Source organism: Vanellus vanellus (genome assembly GCF_965231255.1).
Source record: "Vanellus vanellus genome assembly, chromosome: 11".
NCBI lineage: Eukaryota > Metazoa > Chordata > Aves > Charadriiformes > Charadriidae > Vanellus > Vanellus vanellus.
This window is the reverse complement of record NC_138916.1, coordinates 25,356,461-25,370,895: the sequence shown is the minus strand read 5'-3', so window position 1 is coordinate 25,370,895 and position 14,435 is coordinate 25,356,461. Positions and strand designations below refer to the sequence as shown.

General features: G+C 49.2%; 1 protein-coding gene across 1 annotated transcript in view; it reads right to left on the bottom strand.

The window, feature by feature from the left end:
- The window catches only part of PPIP5K1 (diphosphoinositol pentakisphosphate kinase 1), a gene marked incomplete at its 5' end in the record, with an annotated part of 46,369 nt that overhangs the window by 13,103 nt on the left and 18,831 nt on the right, over window positions 1-14,435 (bottom strand). Inside the window, 7 exons of the mRNA XM_082488561.1 lie at window positions 446-508; window positions 4,437-4,559; window positions 9,652-9,742; window positions 10,808-10,972; window positions 11,280-11,396; window positions 12,670-12,777; window positions 14,163-14,277. Coding sequence (XP_082344687.1) covers window positions 446-508; window positions 4,437-4,559; window positions 9,652-9,742; window positions 10,808-10,972; window positions 11,280-11,396; window positions 12,670-12,777; window positions 14,163-14,277 — 782 coding nt within the window. The remainder of the gene's footprint in view (window positions 1-445; window positions 509-4,436; window positions 4,560-9,651; window positions 9,743-10,807; window positions 10,973-11,279; window positions 11,397-12,669; window positions 12,778-14,162; window positions 14,278-14,435) is intronic.

The window sequence follows — 14,435 nt, the reverse complement described above, 5'->3', positions numbered from 1 at the left end:
TCCTGCAAATCTGCATTGTAGAAACTGAGGGCCTACGCTGCTGATGCTCTTAGAACATGGAGTGGACACCCCCTGCCCCAGCTTCGATGGTATTCTCCCCCCGACCCCCACACCCCGAAAAGGGAGCGTGAAAGAAGGCCTCAATGTTAGCAGTGGGATTACAAGCTGCTGAGGAGTCCGTTCACAGAGCCACTGCTCTTGCTTTGTCACCTGGGACACAAACGCCGTGGGGAACAGCAGAGCAACCACTGAGCAGTAACAGAGGGTGAATGAACAAGTTAGTCACAACGAGACAATGGGGGAAGGTGAAGCATGTTTGGACACCAGATACACAGACACAAAAAAAACCACAAGAAGGCTGAGAGGAGAATATGTGCAGAGAGAACTGAATGTGAGCATGGGGTTAGAAGTGTGAGGGAACGTCAAATCAAGGAAGCAAACGTACCATTAGTCGGATGCTTTGCAAACGACACAGAAAATCGTTTTACGGCTGGCATAGACAAGAGCTCTGAGGAAATAAAAACAGATCATCTCAGTTAACAGCCTGCTCCTAAGGATCCCCCGACCTTCACATGCTTGCAACTACCCTTTCAGGTCCACCTTCTTCCTGACCCCCATAGCGCACACCCCGCGGGCACTACGGCAGCACCCTGGGCACGCTCTGCCTGCGGGTCTGGCCGAGCCTCTCGGCTTCCTCGCGCTCTGCCAGCTCCCCGCTTCCCTGGCGCTGCCCCGCCGGGGTCTCCCCTGACACTACGAGACCTCAGCCACGCTCTCTCGGTCACAGGCAGCATCCCGTACCTCCCCACCACACTGCCAGCCATCCCGAGAGCGACCCGGGCTCGGTCCAGTGCCCGATGCAGTCAGGCCATGCTCGCAGCCACGGGAGCACGTGGCCAAGCAAGCAGCGGCACCGCAGGAGGACAGTTCTCAGCATTCACCTCTGCCCAAGGAAACGACAACCGTTCTGCAGAGGAACTGAGGAGCCCTGGCATGGGTAAGTGCAGCTCAGGACATCCTCTTAATGCAAGCTGAACAGAGCTATTTATGAGTTTAAAGCGAAATCAACTAATGAGTCAGGGAACAAACAGAAGACCCGTGAAGACCTGCCTCTACAGCTCTGTTGCTCAAAGCATGTCACTACAGAAGAGGTCTTGGGATACACCCGTCAGACTGGTCCTCAGGCTCCTCCTGGCCATGTCCCAGGCCAGGCCAAGCTCTCCCACAGAAACCACACATTGGAGAGACAGTGCAGGGACAGACTGTAGGCATATAATGGGCTGCAGAGAGATGAGCTTTAAAAGACATGGATTAGTCTCCATGTACACAAAAAAAAAGGCTAAAAACTTCAGTTTATTCCCATTCTTGAAATTCCTCAGCTGTCATGGGAAAGAATGGCCTACATCAGACCATCTGTATGTAGGATTTGACGTGAGACCCCAGCCAATCATACTTTTTGCTGCTATTTAGGAACTTTCAGGAAATATTAGAAAACGGTTTTATTTCTCTTTCATGTTTCATGCGTCTGTCCTACCTAGTCAGTAGGGTCTGACACCTACCCCTCTACACCAAGGTTAGGAGATACGCGGATCAATTTATGCTCCACACCCCCATTGCGCTTCTCTAGCTACATCCACTGACTTGGCCAAATAATATATTTAAACCAGCTCTCAAACTTGCTGCAATTTTCTTCACCGGCATAATAGCCCTACAAATTGTTCTTCTTTCTTTAAACTCAACAAATAGAGCATGACAAGCTTCCCTACACATGCAGTCCCTTAGAAGCATCCAAGTCCTGGAGCTGCAGTCAGCCAGCTGGTAACCATCTCCGTTCCACCCCACGTCTGCCCCTTGTCCTTACAGCACGTCAATTTAAATGGTACTGCAACACAGCTTACGGGACCCATGGCTTCAGGCAAGGCAACCTCAAATCACAACCATCAGCGGACCTTCCCTCAACCTGAGGTTGGGACACAACTCCCCACTGAAGCGCTCCTCCTCCAGCCCCAAGCAAAAAAGACTTCAGAAATAAGGGCCACTTTAACTTCACTTGAGCAAGTCTTTGAGGAAGTGCTATAAGCCATGCACCACGCCTTGAAGCATCACAGCCGTGAAAAAATATCAAAGAGTTCATGCAAAGATGTGCTCCCAAATTTGAAGGTTTTAAAACATGATTAGCTTGATGCCTGTGAAAAGGGCCTTGATACGAACTTACTCCAAGAGTCTGCTGTAGCTGCTGCGTCACTGTATTCAGCTCTAGTGATGTTTGGTCTAAATGCCATTGTTCAGCATTTCATTGCTACTAATTTAAGCGGGAACATGCAGCTCAAGGGCTTATTTCACATTCCAAACTACCTTTCCCAGAAGCTGAACGCCCCTCTGCCTCCTACTCGTTTTTCCAAGCCCCCCCCGCCTCTTCCTCACCATTGCTCTTATTGCAGCAAGGTGCTGGTAGCACAGGGTGCCATAGCACACTAAGAAACGTGGAAGATAGGTGTAACGTCAAGATGAATAATTCTGGGCTGTGTTAGACACACACTAGTTAAATAAGTCTGCCTTTTAAGTACTTGAGGGTACAAGTGTGTCCCAGCACGCAGAGACCTTGTCTCTGAATTCAGGCTAACGCAGCGGGCCTCTGCTCTGGACCTTGAACGCAGGTAGCCAGTTGCGGGCACACTCCTACTAACGCAGTGCCAGAGAACGTCAGCACAGCACCAGGACTGAGCAGAACTTCTTCTGGTCCCAGCTGGGCACAGAGCAGGCAGTCTTTGATGCTTTTCCCTGAAATCAGCGCTGCCGTGGATCTCCGCTGCTTGCAGAGCTATGGAAGAAAAGCAGCCAGAGCCCTCACGGGCTTTTTCAGCGCTCTCCTGGTATTCACACCTCCATCCCGTGCCAGACACCATCAGCTTATTCTGGGACCCATCCGTAGCCAGCACTTGCTGCCTCGAGCAGCTCAGACGGGTACAGCAGGGTTCAAAGTCCTCCCAGTTCACCCTCCCTGTCTCTGTCGCCCACAGCCCGCTGCATGCTGGGGCGCTCCCCGAGGAGGTGAGAAGCAACGCAGTGCTCCCTCGCACAGCGAAAAGCAGCACAGAAAGCCCGTACACATCATGGTCTCGGTACAACGGCATTCACGAGGTCCCAATAGGTCTGAGAATTGGATAGCATCTTTCCACCCTGATTTGCCAGGCCATTTTCCTTGCCTCAAAACTGGACAAAAATCCCAACAAACCAACCTCCTGTTTTCCCCAAAGGCCCCAAATTACTGCCTTAATCATCTCCCCGCCTTGTAACCCACCAGCGCTAGTGTTTGTTATGATCCTGGTAAGAAAGGCACTCGGACTGTAAAGTATTGAGCAAAATACTATTTTTGGGAACTAATGCAAAAAGGGAAAAGAGAGACAGATAATCTCACATCCATTCAGATGCCGGGGAGCCGAGCTGTGCAACATTAAGTGGATTTCCAACCGGGACACAGCACGCTGTGCCGATCCCATCCATGCAGAGGTTTGTTCAATGCTGCTCAACTCAATGGTCCGTCAGTCAGCACTTGCAGAGCTGAGTGCCTTTCTTATCAGGGTCACAACGGACACTCGCACTTGTGCATTACAGCCCTACAACCCCTCCAGGATACCTCAGTCCTTCCCCGTGCTCCAATTTCCTTGAAAGTAGCAACACTCTCTCTGCTTCTCAGTGCACAATGCACCAGTACTAACGGCAGATCAGTCCGCAGCCGGCAACTCCCTTCACCGTGTGCACTGGGGAACATTTATACTAATGACCCAAATACATTTACCAGACTGTCTTGCTGAACTTTAATGCAGCTTCTGCAGAACTGCACAATAACTAAACCCTCTGGCCCTTTTGCAGTATTTCACCCAAGTATTCCGCCTACCTCAAGCATTTCAGGCACATTACATCTGCTTTCGGACAGCTACCTCGGACCCTTCTGTGTGCCCAGCCTTACTCTAGTACCCATCTTACCCACCCCAACCACATTGTTCTGCCTTTGCCACGGCTCCGCTTTCCGTAGGGTGAGGATTACTGTCTCCACAAAAGCTTCCTTTAGCATCAGCAAGATCACCAAGGTAAGCAAGATGATGTGATGCACTGGATTTCCACACCAAGACAAACCTATTTAGTATCTAGACCCATAAATCCTCCACAACAGCAAGCAGTATTAAAATGTCAGAGCAAAATCAGACCCCAGCAATACCATGTATCAGTATAAAACCGCTCGCACAATGTCAGCTCCTGCCTTGTCCTAGCAAGGATCACGATTTCTTGGGATATGATAAAATGCATTACTGCAGATGTGACGAATGTACAACATTCAACTGTCATTCTTCTTCACAGTCTAAGTCTGTCTCAATCGCATCCTGAGACACCAAAGTCCACAAATTAACGACCTGCTGCACAGGGAACACACATACCGTCTTTGTATGTCAGGCTGCTGGCAAACTTTTTGCCATGGCTGCGTGCGTAGTCCTGGAGGTTGGGGGCACTGGAGGAGCCTCCCAGCACAGTGGTGCTAAACAGGCCGGTGCATTGTGACCCTGGAAAGGCATGGAAGGTGTTAGTATTACATCTCCACTGCATGCAACTACAGAAAAGCAGGGTTAGTCAGAGAATGAGGAATGAACTGCCCACTTCACGGGCAATCTCAGGGAACAACATGATGCCAGGGAGCATGGGGAGGCACTATTCCCCTTTCTAAACTCAGTAGTGCCCAATGCACAACAGGTAGCCCAAAACTCAGCACCAGGGAAGTTCCTAACTCCATCCAGGGGTTTATTTCCATTTGGCTTCCTCGCCCTGGCCTAGGAGAAACACCTCGACACCCTCCAGTCAGCAAATCTACGTACTCATGGCAAAAGAGCCAGGATGCCAAATCACTGATGTTCATGTCTCTGGGCTGCGCTTCTCTTCTGCCCTTTCTCTTTGGAAAGCTCCTTTTCCTGTGGGACACCGGGTAGAAGAAAGGACTGCCTGATGTGTTGATCAGCAAATGTGGATTAATCCCTCTGTCACACAGAAAGGAAAGCCATGTGACCAGAGAGCTTGCTTTCACAAGCTGCTGCCCAGACGGTATTTCACATCCACTTGGTCATGTCCTGCTACTCCAGAGTAGGTCCGATTGCTCCGTGAACCACCTTTGCAAAGCACCAGATGCGCACACAGCGAGGAACTTGGCTTACCCTATGGCGAGGAATATGGTGTGCAAGACAGTCTCACGCACAGGAGGGCAACCTAATACCGGTGGCTTTGGCAGCTGCTGGGTTTTGCTTCTCCAAGGCACAGTGTTCTGTAGAGTGACTTGACTTAATGTGATATTTAAGGAACGTTGGGCATTTGAAACGGGATTCTTTCGACTGAGGAAAGCAATTGTGAGCGAGACAAAACCTTACTGTGGGACAGACAAAGCCACTGATGGGCTATAAATTCTCTGCTAAACCATCTTGATGGTGTATTCTGTACTGAGAATACCAACGGCTAAAAACAACACTACTCCCACATACAAAAGGCTTCCAGAAACAAGCAGGTTATCTTGTTCCACCTTGTCTGGCAAGGAAAAGGCCCTGACATACTGCCCATCAGTATCTAACTGGAAAAGCGCAACTGTTACTACTGTTAACTATATGCAAGCAGCTCTTGATTCTAAAATACAGCATCACAGCACGATTTAGGTTGGAAGGAACCTCTGGAGGCTTCTTTCCCAAAGCCCCAGCAGGGCCAACCTGCATCAAGCTTGCTAGGGTTTGTCCAGTCAAGTTTTGAATACCTCCAAGAAAGGAGATGTCACAGCCTCTCTGGGCCCCTGTTCCAATACTTGGCACGCTCATGATGAAAAATTTGTTCCTCCTAGTTAACTGGAATTTCCCACGCTACAACTTGTGTCTGTTGGTTCCCGTCCTATCACCAGGTGCCTTGGAGGACAGCCTGTCTCCACCTCCTCTGGAACCTCCCATTTACGTGGCTGAACAGCATTAAGGTCTCCACTCCCCAGAGCTTCTGGTCTGAACAAGCCCCGCTCGCTCAGCTTCTCCTCCAAAGTCACGCACTGCAGCCCCCATCCACCTCCACTGCCCCGTCATGGGCTTCCACCCGCCGCATCCACAGCCCTCTTGCACCAGGGAGCCCAGGACAGGAGTCAGCCTCGCAAGAGGTGAAGAGAGGGGAAGAACCAAACCCCTCAGCCTGACGGCTGTGCTCCTGATAATCCAGCAAAGCATGCTGTTGGCCTTTTTTGGTGTAAGGACACACTGCTGCCTCGTCTCCACCCGTTGCTCTTCAGAACCTCAGCGCTTTCTCTGCAAAGCTCCTTTTTAGCCAGAGCTTCTTTGGAGAAAACACACAGATCCTGAGTTTTGAGCTATTCACATGTAAGCTCAGTGTAAGCTGATGATATCTGCTCCTGGGAACGGTGGGGGATGACTGAAAAGGTTCTCATGCACTGAACTTAAGCTGTTCCACCACTGTGACACTGCTGGTAGCTTTCCCCAGGACAGACTAGCACATACGTGTCCTTGGACAAACAGGCAAAGAACTCCTGCCTGAAGGGTGACTGATATACAAGTCTTAGAAAAATTCCTCCTAATGCCTTAAATTGAAGCTCAGAGCTGACTTTGAATGAACTACAATCTGCCAGAATGCAAACATAATTTTGCCAATTGATGCTCCTAATCGTCCTTCCATGGCTTAAAAAAAACCCAACAACAAAAAAACCCCAACAGACTCATTTGCTGTCAGACAAAAATAGAACAGAAGATTTTTATGACCTTCTATCTTGAGCAACCTCGTGTCACTCATCATTAAGCTAAGGATACCCCAGTGTTTCTGCTGTCCTACAGTAGACAGAGGCATTTTGTTCGCACCCTTAAGCCAGAAGAGAATTTATAAAGATGCCTCTATGGATGACAGCAATTGTCTACAGTGAACTCCAGGAGACCACTGTAGCACGCACGCATCCTAAAGAACATAAAGCTACACCAGCAATCTGGATTTAAGATGGAGCAACATTTGCCAGAAATTACTGTATGTGCTGGATCTTTTTTGTGTATTTAATTTTCAGAGGTACATTCAGTGTTTCAGATGTTTAAAAAATGGACATCCCTTATTTCCCTATGTGAGTCTCAGCACAAAGCTTCATCCTCACCGGCAGTACACCGCCTCCGTTGCTCAGTGAGGAGTGATTTTTCCCCATTTTGAAGTGTTCTTGCAAGCAAAGAAAGGCACTGCACTTCTCGGGCTTCTCAAGCCAGAAGCATGCCCACTATTGCAGACAATCCACAATAATGCACTTGCTCCTGCCCAGAAAAACGTGGCATACTCCAAAGCACCACTTCGCATGGACAAAGCAAGCTGCAGCCGACCCCCTTTCCAAACAGGCATTTCAAGGCATTTTTTAATTTACAGTAAAGACACAATTCTGGAGGTATGGCAGCAGGGTCACTAGAGCAGCCCTGTCCTGCCCCCCATTCCTGCACGCCCAAACATTTGAGGTTACACCTGAGGAGCCATTCTCCCAGAGATAACGGCAGCCAGCCACTGACAAGGTCAGGCAACAGGAGATAGGCTCAGCTTCAGAAAAGCTCAGAAACAGCAGGCAGTAGCTGAATGAACCCCCTCATAGCACAGCTGCTGAGACAAGTGTTAAAGCCAAAGTTCAAACTCCTGCGAGTTCTATATTGTATCTCGCAGAGAGAGCACATTTCAGATCCTAAAGGGGGAAGGAATTAGATTCCTACAAAACAAGCAGGAAAGGAATCAGGAAGATTCCTTGAAGAGCTTGACTTTTGCAGGTAAAGGGGCACCATTCTTCTCAATGGTTCTCAGATTAAGAGAAATTCACAGAAACACAGACATCCCAATAACCAGGGACTGTGCAAGCCGGTGTTGCACAATTTGTTGGTCTCTCCTGCTCAGCCCTTCCCTTGGTCAGCAGCTGCAAGACTCTATGGAGAGGGACGATGGCTGGACTGAGTATGCAGCTAGAGGACTACTGTCACAGATCAGGTCTATCAATTCCCACTCAAAGTTTTTGTCTCTGTGGAGCTCCACAGTTGGGAGAGTGACCAGCACAGGCTTCCCAGCACGGCAAGTCAGGCAAGAACCTGAAATTAAACCTGCTGGGATCACATTTCACATTTTGTTGTCAAGGAAAAGTAGTACGGTACAAGGGTCCAGAAGAGTAGTGGTCTTCTCTATTGCCAAAACAGGCATTCCTCAGAAAACTGGAAAAGGCTGTCGTAAATAGGCCGTTAATATCTGCTTTCCAGAGCACATGCCTTCTGGTACTCAGACATCCCAACAGCAAAGACAGTTTGCACGTAGCATTTGATGCACTCAGTAATTTTCCAAGCAGATGCACTTCCTTGACTGTGTGCCGTCTCAGAAATTCTCATATTGATTCACGTGGATTCACAGAATAACCACAGGTTTCTTCAAGCCTAAGCAAGGCAGTCTATTACAGCTTATTTAATCCTGCAGGTGGTCCGTTAAAAGTAGATGCACCACATGAAATAGCACATTCAAAACCCACTATGGCCAAGGCTATTGTGCCTCTATGAAAATTATACGCATCAGCCATTCCTTCTTAGATTTTTCCAACTGGCTGGGAGCAGAGCTGGCAGATTCCAGGGATACTTCCTAACCACTCTGAAGAAAATTCCCTTTACTTAGTAAGAATTAGCTTTCAAAGAAGCAGCTCGTTCAAAAGCGACAAAGAAACGGTCAGGCCTTTCAGAAATTTCTTGGCTGCAGGATGTCCACATAACAGAGTAAGGAACTGATGAGTCAGAACTGCGGCAAGTCTAAGGCCATGCCATAATGCAAAAATGGTTTTAAAGAAAAAGAAAGTGGGCATAACTTGGGTATTTCCACCTCCTGGTGCTTATTAGGCATCTGCAAGATCTAGGTCTCACGGCTATCTTTGAACCTCATGACAGCAAAGACAGCTTTTCAGTTTCCAAATAGATCTTGCTTTAGCAAAAATATTTCAGGAAGAATTTCAACTATTAAGACATAGTTTAGGTTAGGGTGGCAGGAATGGTACTCTCAAGGACAGGCAGAGAACCCCAACTGCCCCAAAATGTTCTCTTCCGCTGGCTGCCATGCAAAGAATGTCTAACCAGGGATTCCAGCTCAATTAGAGTGCTGTCAAACACCATTGCAGATGACAGATCTGTTCCATACAAGAGATCTTTATGAAGCAAAGGTAGAAATATAACAGTCTTACACGAAGAGCAGCTTTGCATGTAAACTACTGTTTTGCAGAACAGAAAGCAGGCTATTTCTCACGTAAAATCATCTCTTCCTACTAAGTTCAGAAATGGTATAACAAATGATAGCAACACGGAACTAGAAGGCCAACCTGCAAGTATGCAGCTTGCTCTGTTGCTCCCATACCATAAAGGATGAAAAGTGCATCTTCTGCTGCTAGAAGCTGAAGGAGAAGATCATACACAAAAGGAAATACAGTAAGATAGTCTCTACAGCGGTCTAAACAATAACACTAAAAGAAGACATAATACACACAGAGAGACGGACAAGGAACTCAGGCCAGATGCGTATGTGGAGAGACAGACAGATGCCCACAGAAACACAGAGGTACAGGCGAGCAGGCTGGTTACAGGTCAAGTACAGTACCTAAGCCACTTTGCTTCATCTCAGAAGACTGCCTGGAATAAGTGCTGAAGAGGCGATAACCTCCTGATTTGGAAGAAGATTCAGATAGCACCTGCAAAGACAGACAGTATAATCAGTGTCATGCTCTAAGTTACCCACTGGTCTCAAAAGCCTTTAAACATCAATTGAAGGTAAAGAAAAATAGGTCTCTTCCTTAAAATCACAATTTTCAAGAAGCCTAAGATACTCATATGCTAAGATTGTGACGCTCGGTTTTAATTTCGTGTTGGGTTGTGGAACAGTGGAGATGAAGGGACTCGTACTGAGCTCCTTGTCTCCCAAGACACTTGCTGGGACCACTGGGACACAGACTTCCTCCTTTAGCAGCCAGAAGAAGGTAAATCCCCTTTAACTTAGTATGTGCCTCTTACAAAGAGCCCCGGAGTGCTGCATGCGCAGATTACATCGTGAGTAACAGAGATGTAAGCCAGCTAACAAATACCTCAAGCCCTAACTCTGTTTTCCCTGGTTCAGAAAACAGACAGCAAAAATGCCTGTGAAAACCCTCCAAAAGGAAGGGCAATTCTGGAGCACTTCGAAGGTGCCGGCCGCCTGCTGGCTGTGAAGCTGACCGCCCTGAAGGACAGAAGAACAGTAAAATCGATCTTTGTTTCTTTAGCAGATGAGTGGGAGAGTTCTAAACCCCGACAGTTCAAACACTCTGTCATAAACCCACCGGTTAGCAGGGACCCCCAATTTGCCTGAGATCTTAAATGGGAGACAGGAACAAAAAATGTGGAACTGAACTGTGAGAGGCAAAGGCTGGAGTCTAAGGGAAGGCAAAGATGTCTCCGTGGCTAGGTGAAGATGTTGCATGCACAGCTGAAGATGTAGCTCGTTACACTGATGTCTCTGCAGAGCACGTAATCCAAATACTTCTTGTGTTTCTCAAGGGTTTCCTTATTTGCTCTTACTCATCAGTTCCTCTGGCCTGTGTTCCCCCTGTCCTTCCTCAGGGAGGAGGAGTTCGGGAGGTCTGCCTTACAACAAGCCCCTCTAACTTCTGCAGATCCTTTCCCAGAATCAGCTCAAACACTGGCACGTTAAAACAAATGCCAGGAAACCAAAACCAAGCAAAAGACCTTCACTAGAACAACCAAGCCCGTCACATTGTTACCTCCATGGACCCCGTCTTCCTGTTCCTGATCAGCGGTGATCTCCGCTGAAGGCTGACGGGCTCGGAAGGCTGCGGAGACCTTTGCTGTGCGCGGTCTGGCTCATCAACGCCCTTCTCCTTGGAGAGGTCCTCCAGGCTGCCTTGGTCTGCTTTCTTGTCCTCATTCTGCAGTAAGGAAACATCGACACCTGCAGACACGTGGCCTTCGCGAGCACTGCCCAGGCACCCACTCCAGCCTTGGGCCTCCCGGCTCTGCGGAGCTCAGGAGGACGCCAGCGCTCCCAACGCCTGCCCCGACAAGCCCTCGCAGTTAGGCAGGGAAGGTAACCCGCCCACAGCCCGCAGGCACGAGGGAAAGGCCAGAGGCAAATTTGCTGCTGGAGGAGGGCCGGCAGCAGAGCCCGGCGGAGCGCGGCAGTGCCCGAGGGGCCGGCGATGGCCACGTGCCCCGCGGGCAGGGCAGCACGCTCACCTCCGCGGAGGCAGGTCGAAAGCCAAACCCCGTGGGCACGTTCCTGTCCTCCTCACAGCCTTTCACACCAGGGCTGAAATGCAGCTCCACGTGGAAACGCTCTTCTGAGGACGGGTCCTGTGAACATGAGGCACAGGGAAAAAGTGAATAAATAAAAGTCAGCCCCGCTGCCAGCACAGGCGCTGGTCTGGACCCGGGCCACCCTGCCATGCCCGTGCAGCACGCATCCCAAGCGCATCCTTTTGGAAGGAAAGCGGAAGCAACAAGAAACCACGAACATAACGGCTCTAGGTCTGTTTCATCCAAAAGGACAGCCCTTATTAGCACAAAGCTGAGGCATTCAGATTGTTGTTATTTTGTGACAACAGCCACCAGAGGACCAAAACAGAATGGGCCATATGTTTATATATATACACAAACCTAAAACACAGCCCCCTCCCGTCCAGTCCTGCGGCAAAACCAGCACACGCTGCGGCAGGGAGAGATCGGCTCCCTCCTGGACCTTTAGTCAGTCATTCCAAGACTTAAGTAACTGCCTTTAATATCAAATTTTTGTATTTTTTTTAAAAGGAAGCCAGAACTTTTACAGTATCTGGCACTAATGACATAAGCCCAAAAGTTTCACCACCTCTACTTACTGACAGATCTGCACCCCTCCTAAGAGCTCGATTCAGACTTTTTTTGTTGGGTTTTTTTTGACAAACAGCACTAGGAAATATTTCACTTCTGCCATTAGAGCCCCACATCAGCTCTGTGAATAGCGGATTCTGACCCTACAGCGTACGGAGGACAGGGACCGCTCCCCTCGCCCACCGCCCCCTGCGGTACGGCACCTGGGACTCAGAACGTGCAGTTCAGTGCCAAACCTGCTTACGGTCATCACCATCAGCTTCCGCATCCCAGCTGGTTTTCAAATGATTCTCTTTACTTCCTGAACGTATCAGTATATACTTCCCTAACTATATCCGTAGATTTTTAAAATAGGAAAGTTTCTGAATGTGGAATTTCTTGATATCTTCCAGAAATATTTGGAAAAAACTGCCAAATATAATATGCTTTTTTTTTTTTCCTACTGTTATTTCATAGTTAATATTAAGAAACAGCAAATTATTCTGCATTTGCATTAGGAAATGCTTTAAAATAGATAGTATTGATTACTTAAGTTTGGTATTACTGCCCGGGGTGGCACTCCGCTCACACGTAACAAGCATTAACTGGGTCACTGCCTCCCACCTCAACGTAAGAACTAGCGGTTGTGTTAATGATCCGTCCGTCTTTATTCCCAAGCGGAGAGAGCTCAGGTTACGGACTTCCCAGCTGAACTCATCTCTCGGGGACTGCGCCTTGCACCACGGCAGGAAAGGTTTTGTCCTACAGCTATATCCCTCACCTTGTTGTTGTCCTCGTAGAGCATGATAACAATCTGGGTCATGTAGTTCAGCTCTGAGATAGCACTCAAATAGTCCATGGCTCTCTTCCACTGCTGGTCTTTGTTTTCCTGATATATACACATAAACAGTCGCATGGAATAAGCAACAGCAGACACCTTGCAGCATTCAGTGAAATGGGTCTGAGAGAGTTTGTCTCTCCACAAGATAACAACACTGTCAGGACAAAAAACACCTTGCTTAACTGGCACGAAGAGAGATGACCTTGCAATGAGGGCGCTTACGGGAAGGAGCAACTGCATGGAGGGACACTACAGCTACCCGTACAGTCCACGTGCAGACGCTGCAAGCCCCCTGTGCCATGCTGGCTGGGGAAAAGCGTAACCCACGGCAGGTGCCCGAACACGGTCGTTCTCAAATAGCGGCCTAGGAATGAAGCATTTTAGAGAAACCTCAAAAAAAGCGCAAGGGGTGAACTTGTGCTAAATAAGGGACCGAGTGAAGCTGCTTTTACACAATGCTGAACGCAAAGTCTCCACACCGGAGCCCGGGGCTCCCCACGGCGGGGCAGGGCAGCCCTCCCCACTCCCAGCGCTGCCGGGGAACGTACCCGAAGTGCCACTCATGTGGCTGTGGAGCGTCTCACCACCTTGGTGGACACGAAACGAACCCCACTGGTACAAACGAATCCCGGTGCAGCCTAACATCCCTGCGCTGGCAACACAGCGTCCTCTGACGCTCATGTCAGGGAATAAAGTAGCATCTTAGCGAGCAACTCGGAGGTACTTGCGTGATCGCTGCCTACGGACACAGCGAGCTTCCACAGACATCAGAAATGACGCCTGCTAAGCATCAGAAGAACACCACGCTTAAAAATGGGAAGATAAATCAGAGTCCATCGGGGAGTCTAAAGCAGAGCTTTACACAGGGACTGCTTGCCAGTTCCTTCAGGAAGCAGGTTATGAGAGCAAGGGAAGGTTGGACTGGATGGGTTAGTCCCCTCCAAATGTGTCATTCGTCCCTCTGGTAGAGAGCACCCCCTACGTGTTTGCAACCTTGAGCCACTCCTCCGTAAGCGAACTGATTTTACTGACCTAGAATTGACAGAAAGTCACTAAATAACAGGGCCAAACTCTCAAAATAAAGGGTTGAAGGAAGCAGGAAGAGAGGAATTCCCTCATCCCCGTTGCCTCAGACTGCTCTCCTCCTGCACAGGGAAGTGGTCGACTCTTCTGGAATCAGCAGGACAGCTCTGGGAGAAAACATGCCTCTGCACAGGCAAGGCAGGCGGTGTCAGGACGGAGGAAGAACAATCCTCCTGCATGCCAGAAAGGCGGGAAGCTGCAGCATGCAAACACAGCAGAGATGGAGCCGGCACATCATTACCGGGGGAGCTGGCTAGAGGGGCAACCTACAAACATACACTGTCCACCTTGGAAAGGGCCACTGAAAAAAGCAGGGAGGCTTACTCTGTGAGCATTGCTGGGACACTTACATCCAGGAGCCCCCCATAGCGGAAGATACTGAGCAGAGAGTGCACGTGGCTCTCACTGGTGAAGTAGAGCCGTGTCCGAACGTGGCGACCTGGTGACAGAACTCCTCTTGAGTACCTAAACCAAAATCAGCCCCGTGTTACTCACAGCCTGCCGGTGAAGTGCCATCTATCATACAGCAGCATTTCTGCATGCTTAACGGAGTAAGATGACCCCACACCGGAAACCGTCAAAGAGCAGCAGGTACAGAACAAACCGCGAGAGCTCCGGGCACA